Source organism: Neoarius graeffei, chromosome 7 (genome assembly GCF_027579695.1).
Source record: "Neoarius graeffei isolate fNeoGra1 chromosome 7, fNeoGra1.pri, whole genome shotgun sequence".
NCBI lineage: Eukaryota > Metazoa > Chordata > Actinopteri > Siluriformes > Ariidae > Neoarius > Neoarius graeffei.
In genome coordinates this window covers 18,224,538-18,248,699 of record NC_083575.1, presented here as the reverse complement: position 1 = coordinate 18,248,699, position 24,162 = coordinate 18,224,538, and the positions used below count along the sequence as shown (strand labels likewise).

The 24,162-nt window shown below is 40.4% G+C and overlaps 2 protein-coding genes across 7 annotated transcripts in view; both read right to left on the bottom strand.

The window, feature by feature from the left end:
- Window positions 1-14,125, bottom strand: part of itga9 (integrin, alpha 9) — a 259,270-nt gene extending 245,145 nt beyond the window's left edge. For 2 of the 3 annotated variants that reach the window (XM_060925348.1, XM_060925349.1), the window contains exon 1: window positions 13,648-14,125. In XM_060925348.1, coding sequence (XP_060781331.1) covers window positions 13,648-13,835 — 188 coding nt within the window. In that variant the 5' untranslated portion in view covers window positions 13,836-14,125. The remainder of the gene's footprint in view (window positions 1-13,647) is intronic. The other variant, XM_060925350.1, reaches the window with a different exon arrangement.
- A 4,886-nt stretch (window positions 14,126-19,011) lies between these two features.
- Window positions 19,012-24,162, bottom strand: part of golga4 (golgin A4) — a 202,165-nt gene continuing 197,014 nt past the window's right edge. For all 4 annotated transcript variants that reach the window (XM_060925343.1, XM_060925344.1, XM_060925346.1 and 1 more), the window contains 2 exons: window positions 20,193-20,279; window positions 19,012-19,698 (listed from right to left, as the gene is read on the bottom strand). In XM_060925343.1, coding sequence (XP_060781326.1) covers window positions 19,684-19,698; window positions 20,193-20,279 — 102 coding nt within the window. In that variant the 3' untranslated portion in view covers window positions 19,012-19,683. The remainder of the gene's footprint in view (window positions 19,699-20,192; window positions 20,280-24,162) is intronic.

The following is a 24,162-nucleotide window of genomic DNA, read 5'->3' as shown; positions in this document are numbered from 1 at the left end:
AGTGATCAAAAAATATTGGAATGTGTGACTGATGGGTGTCGCATTTGTCAAACCAAAAAATACACTGTTGGACATATAGGTCCAAACAGTACTTGAGTAACCCTGCTCAGCACAACAATAACACTGCAATGGTACTGACTAGAGTTGTAAACCTCAGGCTTCCACACATTAGGATACAATATAAATTTACATGGCAACCTATTCAATATTTGATGATACCCCTGAATTTGCTGTATGCAATTCAGTTCAGTTGTCTCCAATCAACATGTGACCAACTTTGTTCAGAATCTGGGATAAGCCTACCATTCATTTGTGAATGATGTACAGAACAACCTTTTAATTTATCCTTTACAACAGATTTTTGTTTATCAATTTATTGTATTTGAAATTGTCCCCTAGTAGTGCACCACTAGTACTGGTAGAGTAGTGCGTTGTACTGCTATGAGGGCCTCAGTTGCAACAGCAATTGTTTTGCTTTTTAAACATTGTGTATTTGTACTAGTCTCTTTATGACATACCTACATACCTTGTTGATCCACAGTGCTGACGCACAGATGAACTCTCGCTAATCTTTTTCAAATGTATAGTGTGCGGTAATTATTGTATAGCTTCAACCCAGTGGTAAATCCTAGGTGGCAAAACTGGTGATGCTGTGTCTGGTAAACTCTTACCAGCAGCGCACACAATGAAACAGCACTACCATGTCATTAAAACAGCTATGCTGAGAATAGACCTCTGACTAAAAATATTCTTGTCACCAGTGGCCATATGGTGGTCACTGTCCATTGATGAATGAGGTAGAGGCTGATATATTGCACACAAGTCTGCATAGGATTACCTGATATAATGGCCTAGAAATGCACCTAATGAATAAGTCAGTGAATGCATGTGTATACAGTACATAGTTCAGTAAAATGTACTTATGCATTTACAATACTACACACCTGATCCACCCAATTTATATTTGGCATCCATCCATTATCTGTAGCTGCTTATCCTGTTCTACAGGGTCACAGGCAAGCTGGAGCCTATCCCAGCTGACTATGGGCAAAAGGCAGGATACACCCTGGACAAGTCGCCAGGTTATCGCAGGGCTGACACAGAGACAAAACCATTCACACTCACAACTACGGTCAATTTGGAGCCACCTATTAACCTAACCTGCATGTCTTTGGACTGTGGGGGAAACCGGAGCACCCGAAGGAAACCCATGCAGATATGGGGAGAACATGCAAACTCCACACAGAAAGGCCCTCGTCGGTCGCTGGGTTCAAACCCAGGACCTTCTTGCTGTGAGGCGACAGTGCTAACCACTACACCACTGTGCTGCCGCATCTACATTATCTCATCTCATTATCTCTAGCCGCTTTATCCTGTTCTACAGGGTCGCAGGCAAGCTGGAGCCTATCCCAGCTGACTACGGGCAAAAGGCGGGGTACACCCTGGAAAAGTCACCAGGTCATCACAGGGCTGACACAGACAACCATTCACACTCACATTCACACCTACGGTCAATTTAGAGTCACCAGTTAACCTAACCTGCATGTCTTTGGACTGTGGGGGAAACCAGAGCACCCGGAGGAAACCCACGCGGACACGGGGAGAACATGCAAACTCCGCACAGAAAGGCCCTCGCCGGCCACGGGGCTCGAACCCGGACCTTCTTGCTGTGAGGTGACAGCGCTACATCTACATTATTTATTTATTTATTAAATTATCCTCACTGTGGGTAAGTTTTTAAAAACAGCTGGCTTGGGGTTTTAAGCCATATTGAGTGAATTGTAGCTACCTTGGGTCTAAAAGAACTCTTTTTGGTTTTGAAGGTGATTTTTGATGAAAACTGAAATTTTGAAGGTGGCATGGTGGGGTAGTGGTCACTAGATCATGGTGACTCATGGCTGATATTGTTCAACTTGGAAACAAGACATCTGTGAGGCAGCTGAGTGCAAAGATCTTTTCTGTGATTATGAAGAGGCAGACATCAAATGACTTCTGCATGCAAAGCATGCTAGTACATCACATTTCAGCATCATAATCCGGACCCCAGATACAGATGTTGCCATCATGCAACATGCCTTAGCATTTTAGAAAGCTAGAAAATCTTCATGTCTTCTCCATGAGTGGAAAGAAGAGTAAACAAGTAGAAGCATAGACCTCATACAAATGCAAAGCAAGTTGGGTGCAGGCTTCTGTAGATGTCCTGTTGGACTGCATGTCTTCACAGGATGTGACTCAAGTTCCTTTTATGGGAAGTGAAAGCACAGCGCACTACAAGTTCTTCAAGATAACACCCAATTTCAGAATGCATTCACAAATCTGGGCAATCAGTTTTGCATTGAAGATGACATCCTGAATTCACTGGAAGAGTTTGTTTGCTTCCTGTATGGTCTCACAAATGATGTCCAATACAAGATTTTTTGCACTTCTTCAGCAAGGGAACAAAGTTTGCCCCCTGTAAAGATTCACTGACCCAACACTGCAAGCGGTGCAGTCACTAGGCTGCAGTGCACAAGAAGGCTTTACAACAGCAGATACTCATGCCATCACCTGATGGACATGGTTGGGAAGTGGACAAGGGAGAGCTGACCATTATATGGATTACTCGACCACTAACTCCAGAAACTCTTGTGCAATGTGTGGGCTGCAGCTGCAGGGGAGGAAAATGTGCACAAGGTCGATGCTCTTGCCTAAATGCTAGTTGTGAGAATTCCCACGCAGATGACGATGACAGTGATGTTGATGATGATGATCCAGAAGTCCTGTCTGATGGCGATGAAACAATGTAGAACAGGTACTGTACATGTACCTGTAGGTCTAGAAGACACAATTGGATGGAAGGCTTGTTCAGTGTTAGCTTGTTCTTGAAGAAAAGAAATGAGCAGGAAAGGCAGTTCATCTTGGAGTCACTTTAAATGAGTGAACAACCTAATTTCAATTGGTTTTAAAGGGAGTTTATTTCCAAAAATGCAAATATGTTTTCAGTTACTACAAAACTAGGTGTTTTTTTTTTAAACCATCAACAATATTGGGAAACCACTCAATTTTAGTGTTGGATACAAAAAGGCATGAAGGTCATAGGTCAATAAGGTTCAATTCGCAGTGCCTTACTTTGAATATCATGGTATGGCCTTAAGAAGAGAAACCTCTCCAGATGTAACTTATGCATCGTTGTTGAAAATTGGCATAAGCAGAAACTCAGTTTAAATTTGAAGAAAATAAAATAAATGTTATTTTCCAATGTTAGCTATTCAGTAACTCTATTATAAGGATTTTGATGGTTATTTAGTCATTTTCCTCTGTTTCAATGAATTATGAAGGGCTTGGAGGATTAGTTATCATGCGATGCAAAATGAAGCATGGCATCAAATCGCGCATGACAATTTGACTAATTTGCAAATTTGACGGTATTTTTTAGAGAACTTCTGGTACAGTGTTTGAAATACATATGAAAAACCATATATGCATTCTAAAAGTAGACCCACAGGAGTTGGAATAAAATGCATTTTCCAGGCATTTGTTTATTTATACCTTATGGCCTATTTGTCTTTTAAATCATCAGCAATGTGGATGATCGATGCTACGACTGTTAGATGATCTGTTTATGTTTATATATATATATATATATATATATATATATATATATAAATTTTTTATTAATTTATTTATTTCTATCCACATTCACTGGATATGAACAATCACATGCTCTGATTGGCTACTAGGCTATCAGCTCATATACAGTCAGTAGAGAAAAACAAAATGGCAGAGTGTGTTGCGAAACCAATTGAGGATGAAATAAAAACTCCACTCGAAAACAAAACTCCCAAAAATTAAAAAAAAAAAGCAACAAAATATGGAATAAAAAAAAAATGGTAAGAACATATATTTTTTATTTTTCAAGAATTATAGCATTTTTCACAAATTGCTACTGTCATTTTGCTGGTTTCATTCTATGCAGAAATGATTGTCAGACATTTTGTATAAAGTTTTTATCAAATTTGCAAAAAATAAAACTACTCTGTTTCACACACACACACACACACACGTTGAATGAATTTCTTACTTACACAATTGAACTTTTTGACTATACAGGACACAGTTATAGAAGCAATTTATTTATCATCAAACTATCCAGGATCACCCAGATTAGGATGGGTTCCCTTTTCATCCTGGTTCCACTCAAGGTTTCTTCCTCATGTCGTCTCATTGAGTTTTCCTTGCCACCATCACCTCAGGCTTGCTCATTAGGGATAAATTTTATAATTCATATACAGTACCAGTCCAAAGTATGGACACACCTACTCATTCATAGGTTTTTCTGTATTTTAACTATTTTCTATATTGTAGAACAACACTGAAGACATCAAAACCATGAAATAATATATGGAACATGTATGGAATTACAGTACCTTGCAAAAGTATTCATCCCCCTTGGTGTTTGTCCTGTTTTGTCGCATTACAAGCTGGAATTAAAATGGATTTTTGGAGGGTTAGCACCATTTGATTTGCACAATATGCCTACCACTTTAAAGGTGCACATTGTTGTTTTATTGTCACGCAAACAATAATTAAGATGAAAAAATACAGAAATCTGGAGTGTGCATAGGTATTCACCCCATTTCGTATGAAACCCCTAAATAAGAGCTGGTCCAACCAATTCACTTCATAAGTCACATAATTAGTTGATTAAGATCCACCTGTGTGCAATCAAAGTGTCACATAATCTGCCACATGATGTCTGTATAAATTAACCTGTTCTGGAAAGACACTGAAGCATGCAACATGAAAACCAAGCAGCACTCCAAACAGGTCAGAGACAAAGTTGTGGAGATGTATGGATCATATTTTATGGGTCATAAAAAATATCCCAAAATTTGAATATCCCAGGGAGCACCATTAAATCCATTATAGCAAAATGGAAAGAATATGGCACCACTACCTGACAAGAGAAGGCCGCCCACCAAAACTCACAGACAAGGAGGGCATTAATTAGAGATGCAACAAAGACACCAAAGATAACACTGAAGGAGCTGCAAAGATCCACAGTGGAGATGGAAGTATCTGTCCAGAGGACCACTTTAAGCCATACACTCCACAGAGCAGGGCTTTATGGAAAAGTGGCCAGAAAAAAGTAATTGCTTAAAAAAAAAATCACGTTTGGAGTTTGCCCAACAGCATGTGGCAGACTCCCCAAACACATGGAAGATTCTCTAGTCAAATGAGACTAAAATTGAACTTTTTGGCCATCATGGGAAATGCCATGTGTGGCGCAAACCCAACACCCTGAGAACACCATCCCTACAATGAAGCATGGTGGTAGCAGCACCGCTACCTGACAAGAGAAGGCCGCCCACCAAAACTCATCATGCTGTGGGGATGTTTTTCATCTGCAGGGACAGGAAAGCTGGTCAGGACTGAAGGAAAGATGGATGGCACTAAATACAGGGCAATTCTGGAGGAAAACCTGTTTGAGTCAGCTAGAGGTTTGAGACCGGAATGAAGGTTCATGGTCTAGCAGGACAATGACCCTAAACATACTGCTAAAGCTACACTGGAGTGGTTTAAAGGGAAACATTTCAATGTCTTAGAATGGCCTAATCAAAGCTCAGACCTTAATCCAATTGAGAATCTGTGGCACACCTTGAAGATTGCTGTACACCAATGCAACTTGAAGGAGTTGGAGCAGTTTTGCCTTGAGGAATGGGCAAAAATTCCAATGGCTAGATGTGCTAAGCAAATAGAGACATACCCCAAGAGACTTGCAGCTGTAATTGTAGCAATAGGTGGCTCTATAAAGTATTGACTTGGGGCGAGTGGGTTACCTATGCACACTCCAGATTTCTGTTTTTTCATCTTAATTATTGTTTATGTCACAATAAAAAAAACAATGTGCACCTTTAAAGTGGTAGGCATGTTGTGTAAATCAAATGGTGCTAACCCCCCCAAAAATCAATTTTAATTCCAGCTTGTAATGCAACAAAACAGGACAAACACCAAGGGGGATGAATACTTTAGCAAGGCACTGTATGTAGTAAACAAAAAACAAAAAACCTTTTAACAAATGTTTGATCTTTTAGATTCTTCAAAGTAGCCAGTGTTTACCTTGACACTTTGTACACTATTGGCATTATCTTAACCAGCTTCATGAGGTAGTTACCTGGAATGCTTTTCAATTAACAAGTGTGCCTTGTCAAAATTGGCAAGTGCGGCGGTATCTGGGCTAGGCTAGCCGCTAGCCCGCACAGACCCGCGATACCATCCCTCATTCTGACCAGTGTATGCTCACTAGACAACAAAATAGATCGCATTGAACTCATGAGATCTGCGCTATGTGATGTGAGGGATTGCTGTGTTTTCATCTTTACGGAATCCTGGCTGAATAACAACAGCCCGGACTCTGCTATCCAGCTAGCTGGGCTAACATGCTACCGTGCTGACCGAGCCTTTATGGAAGGAGGCAAGACTCACGGCGGGGGAGTGTGTGTTTACATCAGCGATGCTTGGTGCCGGAATGCTCCTGTTGTGCACAAACACTGTTCTCTGCTGGCGGACTTTATCATCATCAAGTGCCCACCCTTCTACCTACGGAGGGAGTTTACATCGATTCTGCTCGTCGCTGTTTACATTCCTCCCACCGCTAACACCAACGTTAGGAGCGAGGCACTCAATGAACTCTACCAGGCCATCAGTGAACAACAGACAGCACACCTAGACGGATTCCTCATCACAGCAGGTGACTTCAATCATGCAGATTTAAAGGTTTTACTGCCCAAATTACATCAACATGTGGACTTTCCAACAAGAGGGGACAACTTACTGGACTTGGTGTACACAACTCACAAAGGAGCTTACAAGCCCTCCCCCACCTAGGTCTCTCTAATCACATCACCATCATGCTGAGACCTGCATATAGACCCAGAGTGAGAGCCATCAGACCAACACAAAAGGAGGTACATGTGTGGCCAGAGGGGGCCTCCTATGCTTTGAAAGACTGCTTTAGCACTACACACTGGGACATTTTCAAAGAAGCAGCCACTTACAATGACCACATAGACTTAGAGGAATATACCAAGGCCGTCACAGCATACATCGCTAAATGCACTGATGTCACTCACTGCAAAACAATCACTGTTCATGCTAACCAGAAGCCTTGGCTGACAGGAGAGGTACACAGGCTCCTGCAGGCTCGGGACGCAGCCTTTAGGGACGGTGACACCGCAGGTCTAGCAACAGCCAGAGCCAACCTGTCCCACGGCACTAGGGAGGCAAAATGTCAGTACAGCAATAAAATATCTGGACACTTCAGCAACACCAGAGATGCATAGTCTCTCTGGCGTGGCATTCAAACCCTCACAAACTACAAAACCCCACCATGGACCTGTGAGAGTGACATCACATTGCTAAACTGCCTAAATGACTTCTTTGGATGTTTTGAAACACAAAACACACCAGCACAGAAGACCACTCCTCCCCCGGATGAACAGGCCATATGTCTGGCTCCAGCCAGCATGGAGAGGACCCTCTCCAGGATCAACCCACGTAAGGCAGCTGGACCAGACAACATACCTGGTCGTGTTTTGAAGGACTGTGCCATGGAGCTCAAGGATGTCCTCGCTGACATCTTTAACATCTCCCTGAAACAAGCTGTTGTCCCCACGTGTTTCAAAGCTACAACCATAATACCAGTGCCAAAGAAGCCCCTCCCATCCAGCTATAACTACTATCGGCCTGTAGCACTAACTTCCATCATCATGAAGTGCTTTGAGCGACTAGTCATGCAGAACATCAAGTCCATCCTCCCTCCCTCTCATGACCTGTTCCAGTATGCATATAGGTCAAACAGGTCCATAGAGGACACTATCTCCGCTGCTCTCCACCCAGCCCTCACTCACCTGGACTCAAAGAACACCTATGTGTGAATGCTGTTCTTGAATTACAGTTCGGCATTCAACACAAATCATTCCCCAGAAGCTAATACAAAAACTTGGACATTTGGGACTCAACACCTCTCTTTGTAACTGGGTGCTGGACTTTCTTACAGGGAGGCCACAGAACGTTCGGGTCGGCAGTAACACCTCCAGGACCATCATGCTGAGCACAGGGGCCCCACAAGGGTGTGTGCTGAGCACAGGGGCCCCACAAGGGTATGTGCTCAGCCTGCTGCTCTTCACCCTGCTGACCGTGTACCAATCTACAGCACCAACCACATCAAGTTTGCGGATGACACGACTGTGGTGGGCCTCATCACTAACAATGATGAAGCCAACTACAGGAATGAGGTGAGCCAACTGGTCCAGTGGAGTAAAGACAACAATCTCTTCCTGAACGTGGAGAAGACCATAGAGATTGTAGTCGACTTCAGGAGAGGTCACTCACAGCATCCCCCTCTGACCATCGGTGGTGCTACAGTGGTGCTCCCTGCTTGTACTCGGTGCAATATGTATACTGTTCCTACTTCAGGTGACATTGGGCATACCTAACCACCTGTGTTTTTCTTTCTCTCCCCCCCACCCCAAATCTGTCCCTCTGAGTTACATGGAGTCAACAGGAAATCTTTTGGTGGAGACGGTGGGGACCTCGACTGGCTATCGTAGCCTGCAGGGAATCGGCTGTCAGACATTCTGTCGCATGTCCCAGACCCGGTGAAATGTAACTGAATTGTCTTGGCCAGGCCTAAGGGTCCCATCTGCATCTCATCATTGCTGAGGAGTGTGCTCCCATCACCCAATCAAGCATCCAGCCAGAGCAGGTCATGATATATTTTTTACCATATTAACATGCCATTGTGTGTTATGCCTGATGTAAAGACTCTCGTCTCTGCGAGCCTACCACACAGATTTAATACTTGTCATTTTTAGGGCATACCTAACAACGTGTTTTCTTTCTCTCTCTCTCTTCCCCCCCCCCCCCCCCCCCCCCCCCCCATCTGTCCCTCTGAGTTACATGTTGATCCTGGGATTGAGATGCTGGCCTCTTCTGCCCCTCGGACCTGCTTGATCCATCCTGGTGCCCTGTGTCTGGTCGGAGTTTTATCGCCCCACTCCTGTGAACGACGGCCCCATGAGGACAGTTGAGGGTTATACCTGTTAAAACTGTTAATATTATAGTCAGGCTGTCTGTTGTTGCCCAAATGAGGATGGGTTCCCTTTTGAGTCTGGTTCCTCTCGAGGTTTCTTCCTCATGTCGTCTGAGGGAGTTTTTCCTTGCCACCGTCGCCACAGGCTTGCTCATTGGGGATAGATTAGGGATAAAATTAGCTCATGTTTTAAGTCGTTCAAATTCTGTAAAGCTGCTTTGCGACAATGTTTATTGTTAAAAGCGCTGTACAAATAAACTTGATTTGATTTACAGTGAAGAGGGTCAGCAGCACCAAATTCCTCGGGGTGCACATTGCTGAGGACCTCTCCTGGTCCAACAACACCGCATCGCTGGCCAAGAAGGCTCAAACTTGCCTCTACTTCCTCCGCAAACTGAGGAGCGCACGAGTCCCACCCCTCATAATGTGCTCATTCTACAGGGACACCATTGAGAGCGTCCTCACTGGCTGCATCACTGCGTGGTATGGAGGCTGCAGTGCCTCCTGCCGGAAGACTCTGCAACGCATTGTGAACACGGCCAGCAAGATCATTGGTACCCCTCAGCCCTCCCTTACAGACATCTATCATCTCACCCACAGAGCCATCAGCATTGCTGGTGACACCTCCCACCCTTCACACTCGCTCTTCAACCTCCTGCCCTCAGGGAAAAGGTACCGGAGCCTCCGGGCCCGCTCCACAAGACTGCTGAACAGCTTCATCCACCAGGCTGTCAGGATGCTGAACTCTGTCCACTACCTACCCCTGGTCTGTAGCACATTCACACAAGAAACTCTCTCTCATCCGTTTGCACATCACACTACAAACATCTGCATTACTGCTGTATCTGCTGCTATTGCTCATTTGCACTACTGTTCATATACACTTCATGAGCTGCTCTTCTAAGCACCTTCTCTGTTTGCACTACTGGTATTTTGTACATTGTTTGATTTTAGAGTGTATTTTTATCTATATTATCTATATTTATAAATATTGTTTTTCTTAATATAATTTTTTGTAATCTTTATCTGTTTTTACAAGTAAGGTGAGAGAGAAACGGCATTTCGATTCTCCTCTATGTCCTGGATATATAGTGAATTGGCAATAAAAAAAATCTTTGAAAAGTTAATTAGTGCAATTTCTTGCCTTCTTAATACATTTGAAATCAAACAGTCAATAGAACAACCCCGATTCCAAAAAAGTTGGGACAAAGTACAAATTGTAAATAAAAACGGAATGCAATAATTTACAAATCTCAAAAACTGATATTGTATTCACAATAGAACATAGACAACATATCAAATGTTGAAAGTGAAACATTTTGAAATTTCATGCCAAATATTGGCTCATTTGAAATTTCATGACAGCAACACATCTCAAAAAAGTTGGGACGGGGCAATAAGAGGCTGGAAAAGCTAAAGGTACAAAAAAGGAACAGCTGGAGGACCAAATTGCAACTCATTAGGTCAATTGGCAATAGGTTATTAATATGACTGGGTATAAAAAGAGCATCTTGGAGTGGCAGCAGCTCTCAGAAGTAAAGACAGGAAGAGGATCACCAATCCCCCCAATTCTGCGCCGACAAATAGTGGAGCAATATCAGAAAAGAGTTCGACAGTGTAAAATTGCAAAGAGTTTGAACATGTCATCATCTACAGTGCATAATATCATCAAAAGATTCAGAGAACCTGGAAGAATCTCTGTGCGTAAGGGTCAAGGCCGGAAAACCATACTGGGTGCCTGTGATCTTCGGGCTCTTAGACGGCACTGCATCATATACAGGCATGCTTCTGTATTGGAAATCACAAAATAGGCTCAGGAATATTTCCAGAGAACATTATCTGTGAACACAATTCACCGTGCCATCCGCTGTTGCCAGCTAAAACTCTATAGTTCAAAGAAGAAGCCGTATCTAAACATGATCCAGAAGTGCAGACGTCTTCTCTGGGCCAAGGCTCATTTAAAATGGACTGTGGCAAAGTGGAAAACTGTTCTGTGGTCAGACGAATCAAAATTTGAAGTTCTTTATGGAAATCAGGGACGCCGTGTCATTCGGACTAAAGAGGAGAAGGACGACCCAAGTTGTCATCAACGCTCAGTTCAGAAGCCTGCATCTCTGATGGTATGGGTTTGCATTAGTGCGTGTGGAATGGGCAGCTTATACATCTGGAAAGACACCATCAATGCTGAAAGGCATATCCAGGTTCTAGAGCAACATATGCTCTCATCCAGACGACGTCTCTTTCAGGGAAGACCTTGCATTTTCCAACATGACAATGCCAAACCACATACTGCATCAATTACAGCATCATGGCTGCGTAGAAGAAGGGTCCAGGTACTGAACTGGCCAGCCTGCAGTCCAGATCTTTCACCCATAGAAAACATTTGGCGCATCATAAAACGGAAGATACGACAAAAAAAGACCTAAGACAGTTGAGCAACTAGAATCCTACATTAGACAAGAATGGGTTAACATTCCGATCCCTAAACTTGAGCAACTTTGTCTCCTCAGTCCCCAGACGTTTACAGACTGTTGTAAAGAGAAAAGGGGATGTCTCACAGTGGTAAACATGGCCTTGTCCCAACTTTTTTAAGATGTGTTGTTGTCATGAAATTTAAAAATCACCTAATTTTTCTCTTTAAATGATACATTTTCTCAGTTTAAACATTTGATATGTCATCTATGTTCTATTCTGAATAAAATATGGAATTTTGAAACTTCCACATCATTGCATTCCGTTTTTATTTACAATTTATACTTTGTCCCAACTTTTTTGGAATCGGGGTTGTAAATAATAATACAGTAAATAGCTTTATTCCAGGGCGACAGGGTGGTGTAGTGGTTGGCACTGTCGCCTCACAGCAAGAAGGTCCGGGTTCGAGCCCCGTGGCCAGCGAGGGCCTTTCTGTGCAGAGTTTGCATGTTATCCGCATGGGTTTCCTCCGGGTGCTCCGGTTTCCCCCACAGTCCAAAGACATGCAGGTTAGGTTAACTGGTGACTCTAAATTGACCGTAGGTGTGAATGGTTGTCTAAAGCTGTGTTCACATATATACCGGTATGATAGTGGTATAACTGTATCGATACAAAGTATACCGGTACAGTTTACTGCATCTGCGCACACTAGTGAGAAATGTTTGCGGTTTTCTTTTACGGTAGTTGAAATGCGCGTGCGCGAAATGTTTCCGTGGTTACCGAGTAACTTCCTTCCGAGAATATGGCGGATGAAACAACGTGTGTGTGCTTTTTGTTGTCAATGTACAGTCTGTATTTCTGGTGGTCATTTATTCAGTCGAATCGTATAAAATGCGTGAGGCAGTTGAGAAACAAACAAAGAAAACGAATCTCCGTTCTTCACTATTTCTTCTTCTACACCCGGAAGAAGTAGGAATGGTTCATTGCGCATGCGCATTATATTTGTATCAATACAGAACCGCTTCATCTGTCCACACTACAGCGAAGCGCTACAGTACCAATACTGTACCGGTACGAAACCCATACATTCGTGGGTTTCGTACCAATAGTTATACCGCTACAGTACCGGTATAGTTGCTAGTGTGGACAGGTGTTGCGGTACGAAAGTAGTATCGTATCGGTACAAAATCCCTAGTGTGGATAGGGTATATGTGTCAGCCCTGTGATGACCTGGCGACTTGTCCAGGGTGTACCCCATGTTTCGCCCGTAGTCAGCTGGGATAGGCTCCGGCTTGCCTGCGACCCTGTAGAACAGGATAAAGTGGCTAGAGATAATGAGATGAGATGAGCTTTATTCCACAACTGCAGTAATCCATATTATGTCAAGAACCGCTCAACTAAGTTTAGAGAAATTACATCCATCATTATTTGAAGACATGAAGTGTCTTTTAGTTAATAAAAAATAAAGAAAAAAAAAACATTGAATTAGAAGGCATGCCCAAACTTTTGACTGGTACTGTATATTTAAAAAATCCCCCCCCCAAATAAATAAATAAATAAATAAATAAATAAATTTCTCCCAGGTCCACCCTGTTACTGAGAGCTGGACCTGGATATAATGCAAATCTATAAAGGCTTGGTTTTTTGACATTTCATTTCCAAGTGTGTTGACACTTTCTCTGCCCAACCTTTTTTTTTTTTTAATTCCTGCAATTCATTAATTCATTGTGTGTTTCGTAATGAACTTGTTTCTCCTTTCTGGTCTGCATTTAAATTCTTTCTGTGATATGCATTTAATAAATGGCAATTCGTCAGTCAGTGCCGTAACTAACTACGTGAACACGTCATTCACACTTTCAAATCTCACTTTGGGTTTACAGTTGAAACCTTTGTAGTGTGATCTGCAGCCATCTGATTGCTTAAACAGATAGTTTACAGCCCGCAAATCATTACTGGAAATATTTCCTTTCAGCATCCTTAGCGGTCCAGATCGATAGTCCAAATAGTTTCTGTAAAACTCGTTCCAGTTACATATGCTTTGTACAAGCTGCCTATGTATATTGTCGCAACTACCCGGATTTGATTTGATACCGAGTTACCGTTATTCGCGATTACTTTTACAGCGAATACATGAAGTGCACCGTTAGATCCAGTCCACTCACCATCGTGTGTTATCATGGAAGTGCTCCAGAACCGAGTAGCCAAAAAACGTCGCATTTGGTCCACGGAAAACCAGAGGGTGTTCCAGGTCAATATTGTAAGCATAAACAAAAGAAAAGTACAAACACACGCAAAAAACATCCAGCACTCCGCTTTTCCACGTTAATAGTCCGATCCTCTTGCAGTACATCCTCAGCGCAGTGAAGTTAATGGAGACGCAAGAAGGAAAGGAACGGATGAAATCTCGATGGTCTCAGCGGTGGACTTTAGAAGCTACATGTAAACTACGTTACTCTCAAAAGTTTGTTATACCGATCGTAAAACGCATTGAAATAAAATATAAGCCTATCAGGAAGGGAAATCAGAGTTAACAGATAGCAGTGGCGGGGCATTAGCCTAAACATCTGCCTGTGAACGTGTTAAAACGAACTGCTTGCTCCTTCTTTCTCTCGTTGTTCAAGGGAGCTCGCGCCAAGACGCACGGTATCGCGCACGAGCATCACATTTCATACACCGCTCCTGTGAGGCTTCAGCGTTAATCCCTCTCAGTGCTGCCATCTAGCGGAAGCGCGTACACACGCACTTCGCTGACTGCCTCGTTCACACTTGCAAAACACAATTGAGGGTTGTTTTACAATCAGGGTACAAAGTTTGTGTCACAGGGGTCCAAAATTCAAATTGATTCAAACTGGTTCTTGTACCAGTTTTTAAGTGAAGGACAAGTTAAAGAACAGATTTCAGGTAATTTTTTGACATGTGTATGGTAGTTTTGTGTAATCTGCTATAAGATAAAGAAAAGTAGCAAAAATGTTAAAGACTCCTTGTCAAAAAATAGCTGATAGAAATAAAATTCTAAAAAAAACTATCAAATCTGCACTTTTGGAAATTAATACACATATGAACATAGGCATGTGTAATAGTTTGTATTATAACAAGATTAAGTGTAGCTTTAAGCAGGGCTGGGAGAAACAAATGAAGTGATTCTCGGAGAGGACATTTTTTTTTTTTTTTGACAATTCAGAATCCACTACTTCCATAGTGCTTTTAAATATAAGGCTGTAAGCTTTGTGTTAGTTGTCTCTAATATTTATGTCCCAATATCTTGACCACATTTTAGGATGAAAATAATCATTTTAGATATGTTATTTTATATTGAAAAATTAGCTGTCTCGGAGAGGACATTTTTTTGACACAATTACATACTAATTTGATCAAAATAGTTTGAAAACTTACTGGCATTCAACATTAAAACTTAACTATGTTTCCAATGATATGGAACCAAATATTTGTTTTATGGTATAAAGAATGATTTAAGTGCATCCCTTTTGGAGCTACCTGTGGTCAAAAAAGCACTTTTTCTAAATGACATGAGTAATTTTGCTAAATATGACATATATCGCCATACATTCACCAAAAATAACGTTATCACCAATTTTTTTTTTTTTTGCTATCACAGGGCTACAATAAACAACCAAGTTTATTTAGTCAAGCCTTTTGATATTGAAGATAAGTGTTAAATGTGATTTTTAGCTTGCGATTGTAAAACAACCCTTGACTTATTCAGAAACCAAGCACTGGGGTGCAAACACTAAGAGAAAATTGTACTAGTACTCTTCCTTGTCGCTGAGGTGTTTCATATATAGAGCAGGCCCATAAATATTTGTACATTGACAAAGTTATTGTTGGTTCAAGTGTCTTCCATAGTATATTGGTATAATGCTGTAATTCCTACACCATTCACCTGAAACTCATTAATTATTTAATTTTAACTCTAACATGCTGTGGTAGACAGGTAAAATTGTCTAAAATCGTCAAATATTTGGACACTTTGTCAGTGTCAAAATATTCATGGACCTGACTATTTTCCACCTAGAAACATGGATAGAGTGTACCTTCAAGATTATTTACAGCAAGGGTTCTCAAACTTTTTGAAGCCAGGGATAAATTTAAAAGTAAAATAAAATCTGCACGCCCCTCCCTACCCAAATAATACAAACACAAACCAACCTTTAAAATGTTAAACACAATTAATATATTACAAATATTAATTAATATTTCTTTGTTCACTGGATCTTACTGCTGAAAGAACACATTTTTATCTCATATCATCTCTAGCCGCTTTATCCTGTTCTACAGGGTCGCAGGCAAGCTGGAGCCTATCCCAGCTGACTACGGGCAAAAGGCAGGGTACACCCTGGACAAGTCGCCAGGTCATCACAGGGCTGACACATAGACACAGACAACCATTCACACTCACATTCACACCTATGGTCAATTTAGAGTCACCAATTAACCTAACCTGCATATCTTTGGACTGTGGGGGAAACCGGAGCACCCGGAGGAAACCCACGCAGACACGGGGAGAACATGCAAACTCCGCGCAGAAAGGCCCTCGCTGGCCACGGGGCTCGAACCCGGACCTTCTTGCTGTGAGGCGACAGTGCTAACCACTACACCACCGTGCCACCCACATTTTTATTAAATTTAAAATAATTAGTTTTTAGTGAAATTTATTCATTCATTTAGTCAGTCATTTCAAGTAACCATTTTATCCTGGTCAGGGTAGATCCAGAGCCTATCTCAGTAATAGTGGAGGAAACTAGAGAAACTGAGGAAACCCATGTGAACACAAGTCAAACTCCACACAAACAGTATCCCAAGCTCAGGATCAAACCAGGGACCCTGGACCTGCAGTGCAGCAAATGTTTATATTTTATTTAATAATGTTAAATTGTCATGAAATTCAAGATATTATTCATAAGCTTGCCTGTTTTTCACATTGATATTTAGATTTTAGTCATTCACAATTCAAGTGACCAGTCAAAGAGCTTAATAACTAAAATTCAATAATAAATGTTATTTGTTGTGTGCAAGTTGTGATTTCCACAACTGTAACAAAACTGAAAAGGGCACTGTACCCTGGCTCCATAGGGACCCCCCTTTGGATTTGAGATACATTAAATGGATCATAATTATTTTTTAGAGTAAAGCTTTAAAGATTTAGTCTATAAAGGTCAAAGATACAAAAGGCATACCCTAGAGGATACCACCCGTGGCAAGGAAAGGTATAAGTATACCTAAAGGTAAATAAAAAGTGTATATGTATGTATATGGGTCTATCTCAGAAACTGGGTACTGTGAGGGTACCCCACTAAATATACTCACAGTCAATAAACTACACAGTTTTGAATAGTGATGTTGGTTTTAATTTGAAATAAAATTATGAAAGAAATAATACAGATAAAACTAAATCTTTGATGTGAATATTCAGAATTTGGCAAAAATTCTGCAAATTTGTGGAAAAATGGCAGCTTGATCTGGGACATGATAAATGGTTGACTACATCGCATTCCCTTAAAAAGTTTGTAGTCCACTGAAAAGTCTACAGTTATCACTAATTGTATTTTAAGTTGTAACTTTATACACCTAAGGATTGGTGCGCTCACAGAATAATCATAACCGTAATAAAACATCATGCAAAATATTTGATCACCGTTGTAACTCCATTTTCCGCATACCCAAAACCAATACGATCGTGTGTTTTGATCTAAACGGAAAGCCTCAGGGTCAAGGTCACTATCTCACCAAAAGTAGTAACTTAAAATCACTACGCCATATAAAAATTGTTATAAATCTGCAATTTTGTTTTTTAAAACAAAAGCTGAACGTTAGGTATAGAATATATTTCTTACAGAATATGTTACAATGATAGCTGGTCTTGTATGAATTTCTGAGCTATAAAATGAGTTGTGGTCTATTTTTTACCATAGCGTATTATTTGTGTGCGGGGAAGGACACACATTAACAATTTGCATGTGTAGAATGGAATTTTCCACTCCAACAGTTAGAAGTTGATCGTGCTTCCATTTGCGGTCTTTCTGTTACGCGAGTGATCTGTTCGGACGTCATCACTGAAAAGGAGAGTTTTGACAGTTTTATTTTGTTTTAGTCTTGCAGTATAAGGCAATAGAATGTTTCTTTTTCATCTTACTTTCACATTTCGTAGTGTTTGTGTATTTTTGGCCAATATTTTGCAACCATGGTCAATTTAGATCAAACTTTTGGAAAAATCAAGTCTACGGCCAGTCATTTTGCCCCGCCCCCACCTCGCACTCCGTCCGGTGCGGTAGTGATGTCCCGTTGCTCACACACCGCAGCAGAGACCCGCGTGACCTTCAGCCGGTACAGTCGCTGTTCTTTTACCACCGCCGTTATTCTCATCTTTCCGGTGTGTGCTTGATTTTTCCATTGTGTCCTATTTCGCCATATCAAATACCCAAAATGTATCAAATGATTCATATTTAAGTAAATAATCAATTCAGTCATCAGAATTTGGCATTTTTAACCCAAGCAATCAAAAAGAGGAAATTTATACAATATTTTCACTCATCTGTGAAGGAGGGGCTTTAATTCTTCATGATGTAGTTATTTTATATGTAAATCAATTTTACAAAAGCATTTGAATTGTAATAAAAAAAAATTTCCACAGTGGAGGCCAGATAAAGCAAGATGCTATCTTTATTCTTATTAAACATGACAAAAGAAACATTGAGTGTTAGGTAAATGCAAAAAAAATATTAAATTAGAAAATTTATTTTTTGACCATAATGTCCCAAATGAGAGACCAGTTTCTGAGATGGGCCCATATATACACACAGGTATAGGTACACCTTTCCCGAGAGTGCAGTGTTGAAACGGGTACAACTGAAAGGGCTGCGAGTCGACTGTGGACTACCCCAACCCTGGGGGTGTACAGTTGATAACTTCAACAAAACAGACTTCATGTTAAAACTATAATGAATTTCCTGGTCACAAAATTGCACTTTTTGACCATATTGGACACAGTTATAGAAGTTAGTTATTTATAATCATGCCAATTATATCATCATCCAAATGAGGATGTGCTCCCTTTTGAGTCTGGTTCCTTTCAAGGTTTCTTCCTCATGTCGTCTCATTGAGTTTTCCCTTGCCACCATCACCTCAGGCTTGCTCATCAGCGATAAATTTATTTGGGATAAATTTCTTAGTTCATATGTTTAAAATCTTTATTTTTCTGTAAAGCTGCTTTGTGACAATGTCTATTGGTAAACATGCTATACAAATAAACTGACTTGACCAGAACATGAGGCTAGGGTCCTGTTAGGGCCCATAATTCCTACTCGCATCCCTAAGCAGAAGATGAGCACAAACTGAACACCTTTAACCCCTTGCTACAAGGACTAGTTAGCCGGTTCTCATAACTTTTCCTGTTAGGTGTATTGTGAATAATTCTTAACAGTGCCTGAATAATGGGCTTACAGTAAATACAAATAGCTGAACAACACTGATTAAATAACTGCACCTGAAAGTTAAAACCACAATACAAGTTTATGGTAAAGAAAATTTTATTAGCCGTTTTAAAAGGTAGCTAATAATACAAGTCACAATGTGCCCTATAGTACAGCTATATAGATTCTTCTTCCAGTAATTTACAATTTACAATATGTATTTTACTTCAGATCCCCCAAAATACAGTAGAATTTTAAAAAGTGGTAGTAAACAAAGTCCTCAGGGGCTTTCAGTTTAATTGATATGCATATTTACATGTGCACAGGAGACATGGCCATTCCAGCTTACCATAGAAAAAAAAGTGGGGGAGGGAGACCAAAAAAAAAAAAAAAAAAACTTACAAATATTAGAGGGAAAAAAGAACAAAAATCAAACATATTGCAGAAAATTCAAATAAAGTCTACATCTAACAAGAAATAAAGCTTGACCCTGTTCTAAAAAGGATAATAAAAAAATCATTGTTTTAATTTTGTTGTAAAAACAAAACTAATGACAGTTCTTTGAATCTGGCACCTATCATTCTAATTCTTCACACCACAAGCATACATACATCCTGGTTCATTTTTTCTCTCACAACAAAATATAAAGGTATGCATTCATTAGGCAAGTTAATATCAGTACTTTAGCCCCTCTGATCCGTGGTCAATAGCAGCAGCAGCAGCAGCAGCAGAACTGCTCTGTACCTTGGATGGGTCACTCAGAATTCAAACTTAACGGAGCCAAGGCTATAACACACACACACACACACACACACACAGGAGAGAGAACTGTAGACATGCACATATAAAGTATATAAAACTAAAAAAACGTCATGTCTAAATTCTCTTACACCCCAATTCAATAAAAAAACAAAATGGTTGTTTTACACTAAATTAAGTGAAACATTTAACCTGCTAGAAGAAGGAAAAATGTTTCAAATGATGTGACTACAGTATATACCAAAACATAGCAAGTGAAAAATCAACACTGTTCATTAGCTGCAATATCTCAGCCTCGACTATAGTCCTACAGGCTTTGTGCATCATTTGCTGTGACATGATGACATTACTATAAATAAAAACACCTAACACACCTACTACCACACAGATGCAATGAAAGCTGAGCTGTTTATGCTAATTTGCAAAGTAACTTAATAATGACAGAATGCAGTGTGGTGAAAAACACGAAAGAGACAGAACAGCTTCTGTCCAAGAACATTTAATCTGAAAATGAAGCTTACCATCACTCGGGAATCCTCCCGCTCCAGTACTTTCTGTGCCTGATCTGCTGGAAACTTCAGCATGGAAGTGATGACTTTGGCCATAGTCTGTAAACAACCAACGAGTGGAAATGCAAAAGCATTGACTCATGCTTTATAACTTCACTGATAATTCCTTCAATAAATCTTAAAAGGGATATGCTGGTTAAAATAGAAAATACTAGCGCATCTAAAAAAAAATTAGAATATCGCGAAAAAGTTATTTTCGTAATTTAATTCAAAAAAGGTAAACTTTCATATACAGTGGTGCTTGAAAGTTTGTGAACCCTTTAGAATTTTCTATATTTCTGCATAAATATAACCTAAAACATCATCAGATTTTCACACAAGTCCTAAAAGTAGATAAAGAGAACCCAGTTAAACAAATGAGACAAAAATATTATACTTGGTCATTTATTTATTGAGGAAAATGATCCAATATTACATATCTGTGAGTGGCAAAAGTATGTGAACCTTTGCTTTCAGTATCTGGTGTGACCCCCTTGTGCAGCAATAACTGCAACTAAATGTTTCCGGTAACTGTTGATCAGTCCTGCACACTGGCTTGGAGGAATTTTAGCCCATTCCTCCGTACAGAACAGCTTCAACTCTGGGATGTTGGTGGGTTTCCTCACATGAACTGCTCGCTTCAGGTCCTTCCACAACATTTCGATTGGATTAAGGTCAGGACTTTGACTTGGCCATTCCAAAACATCAACTTTATTCTTCTTTAACCATTCTTTGGTAGAACGACTTGTGTGCTTAGGGTCATTGTCTTGCTGCATGACCCACCTTCTCTTGATATTCAGTTCATGGACAAATGTCCTGACATTTTCCTTTAGAATTCGCTGGTATAATTCAAAATTCATTGTTCCATCAATGATGGCAATCTGTCCTGGCCCAGATGGAGCAAAACAGGCCCAAACTATGATACTACCACCACCATGTTTCACAGATGGGATAAGGTTCTCATGCTGGAATGCAGTGTTTTCCCTTCTCCAAACATAACGCTTCTCATTTAAACCAAAACTTCTATTTTGGTCTCATCCATTCACAAAACATTTTTCCAATAGCCTTCTGGCTTGTCCACCTGATCTTAAGCAAACTGCAGACGAGCAGCAATGTTCTTTTTGGAGAGCAGTGGCTTTCTCCTTGCAACCCTGCCATGCACAGCAATGTTGTTCAGTGTTCTCCTGATGGTGGACTCATGAACATTAATATTAGCCAATGTGAGAGAGGCCTTCAGTTGCTTAGAAGTTACCCTGGGGTCCTTTCTGACCTCGTCGACTATTACATGCCTTGCTCTTGGAGTGACCTTTGTTGGTCGACCACTCCTGGGGAGGGTAACAATGGTCTTGAATTTCCTCCATTTGTACACAATCTGTGACTGTGGATTGGTGGAGTCCAAACTCTTTAGAGATGGTTTTGTAACCTTTTCCAGCCTGATGAGCATCAACAACGTTTTTTCTGAGGTCCTCAGAAATCTCCTTTGTTCGTGCCATGATACACTTCCACAAACATGTGTTATGAAGATCAGACTTTGATAGATCCCTGTTCTTTAAATAAAACAGGGTGCCCACTCACACCTCATTGTCATCCCATTGATTGAAAACACCTGACTAATTTCACCTTCAAATTAACTGCTAATCCTAGAGGTTCACATACTTTTGCCACTCACAGATGTGTAATATTGGATCATTTTCCTCAATAAATAAATGACAAAGTATAATATTTTTGTCTCATTTGTTTAACTGGATTCTCTTTACTTTTAGGACTTGTGTGAAAATCTGATGTTTTAGGTCATATTTATGCAGAAATATAGACAAGTCTAAAGGGTTCACAAACTTTCAAGCACCACTGTATTCTATATTCATTACACATGTTGTGGAATAGTTCAAGCCTTTTTTGTTTTAATTTTGATTATGGCTTACAGCTCATGAAAATCAGAAATCCAGTATCTCAATTTATTGGAATATTTCCTGAGATCAGTCAAAAAAGGATTTACAATAAAGAAATGTTTAACGTCTGAAAAATATGTTCATTTATACACTCAATACTTGGTTGGGGCTTCTTTACCATGAAGTACTGCATCAGTGCAGTGTGGCATGGAGGTGATCAGTCTGTGGCACTGCTGAGGTGTTACTGAAGCCCAGGTTGCTTTGATAGTGGCCTTCAGCTCGTCTGTATTTTTGGGTTGGGTGTTTCTCAGCTTCCTCTTGACAGTATCCCATAGATTCTCTAAGGGGTTCAGGCCAGGTGAGTTGGCTAGCCAATCAAGCACAGTAATATCATGGTTAGCAAACCATGTGGTAGTAGTATTGGCACCGTGGGCAGATGTTACATCATACTGGAAAAGGAAATTGGCATCTCCATAAAGCTGGTCAACAGATGGAAGTATGAAGTGCTCTAAAATCTCCTGGTAGATGGCTGCATTGAGTTTGGACTTGATAAAACACAGTGGACCAACACAAGCAGATGACATGGCACCCCAGATCATCACAGACTATAGAAACTTCACACTGGACTTCAAACACCTTGGATTCTGTGCCTCTCCACTGTTCCTCCAGACTTGAGGACCTTGATTTCCAAATGAAATGCAAAATTTACTTTCATCTGAAAAGAGGACTTTGAACCACTGAGCAACAGTTCAGTTCTTTCTCTCCTTAGCCCAAGTATGATGCTTCTGACATTGACAGTTGTAGCCCCTTTCCTGAAGATGTCTGTGCATGGTGGCTCTTGCAGAACTGACACCAGCCTCAGTGCACTCCTTGTGAAGCTCTTGAATCGACTTTGACAATCCTCTCAACACTGCGGTCATCCCTGTTGCTTGTGCACCTTTTCCAGACAGCCCTTTCAACAATGACCATCTGTGGCTTACCCTCCACGTGGAGGGTGTCAATGATCGTCTTCTGGACAACTGTGAAATCAGCAGTGTTCCCGATGATTGTGGTTGCGTGTACTGAACTACACAAAGAGATATATGGCATTTATACTGTTTTACTCAAACTTGAAATGAAATACTCTGATATTTTGAGATTTTTTTTGTGCTGCAAGTCATAATTATCAAAATTAAAATAAAAAACGCTTGAAATATTTTAGTTTGTGTCATGTGTTTAGAACATATTAAATGTTCACTTTCTTAAGTAACTGATGGAAAATATTGAACTTTTTCACGATATTCTAACTGTTTGAGATGCATTAGTATAACAGTATAGTTTTCACTATAAACATGTCTATTTGTCTCTTACAGAGGTGACATGGTTATCACGAGAACAATTTCCACGTCTGAGTACAGCGGGGACCTTCAGAAATTGAAAATTGGAAGTAAATTTCGAAAGACAAAGACTAAATCTGGGCTGATTAATTTCTTTTAGCTGCTTAACTAGCTAATGCAGCATGAAGGCAGGAATTAACAGTACAGAAAATGACTGCTTGATATTTAACATTAGCTAGCTAACCTACCTCGACGACTCCTGATGACAGGGTGAGGAACTTGTCTCAGTATGGAATATAAATGAAATTGCATTTTAAAGACACATTTGGTGAATATTCAAATGGCTTCAGATCCCTGTCTTAGTCCTGTGGTCCAAAGTGTTGGCTGTACAGAAATCATGCATCCTGCAAGCATCATTAGCTTAGAAAAGATAAAAAAAACCCTGATTTGTTCTGCCACAATATTAGTTTCCCCTTCACTTGTAGTTCAACATTTCCAGTAAACGTCTAGGTGTCTGACATTTGAGATCTTACTCTCAAGCACTATTCCACTACTGAATGGTTACAGAAAATTCCCCAATAACCATAAAACACATTCTACAAAATGCATGCTGGGTATGACAGTGAAAGAGATACTGTATGTAAACAATAAAAATTGCAAACTCTTTTTAGCACTAAAGCTTTGCCTTAGCTGAGAGGATCCAAGCATGGACATTTCACTCCAGATAACTAGGAGGTA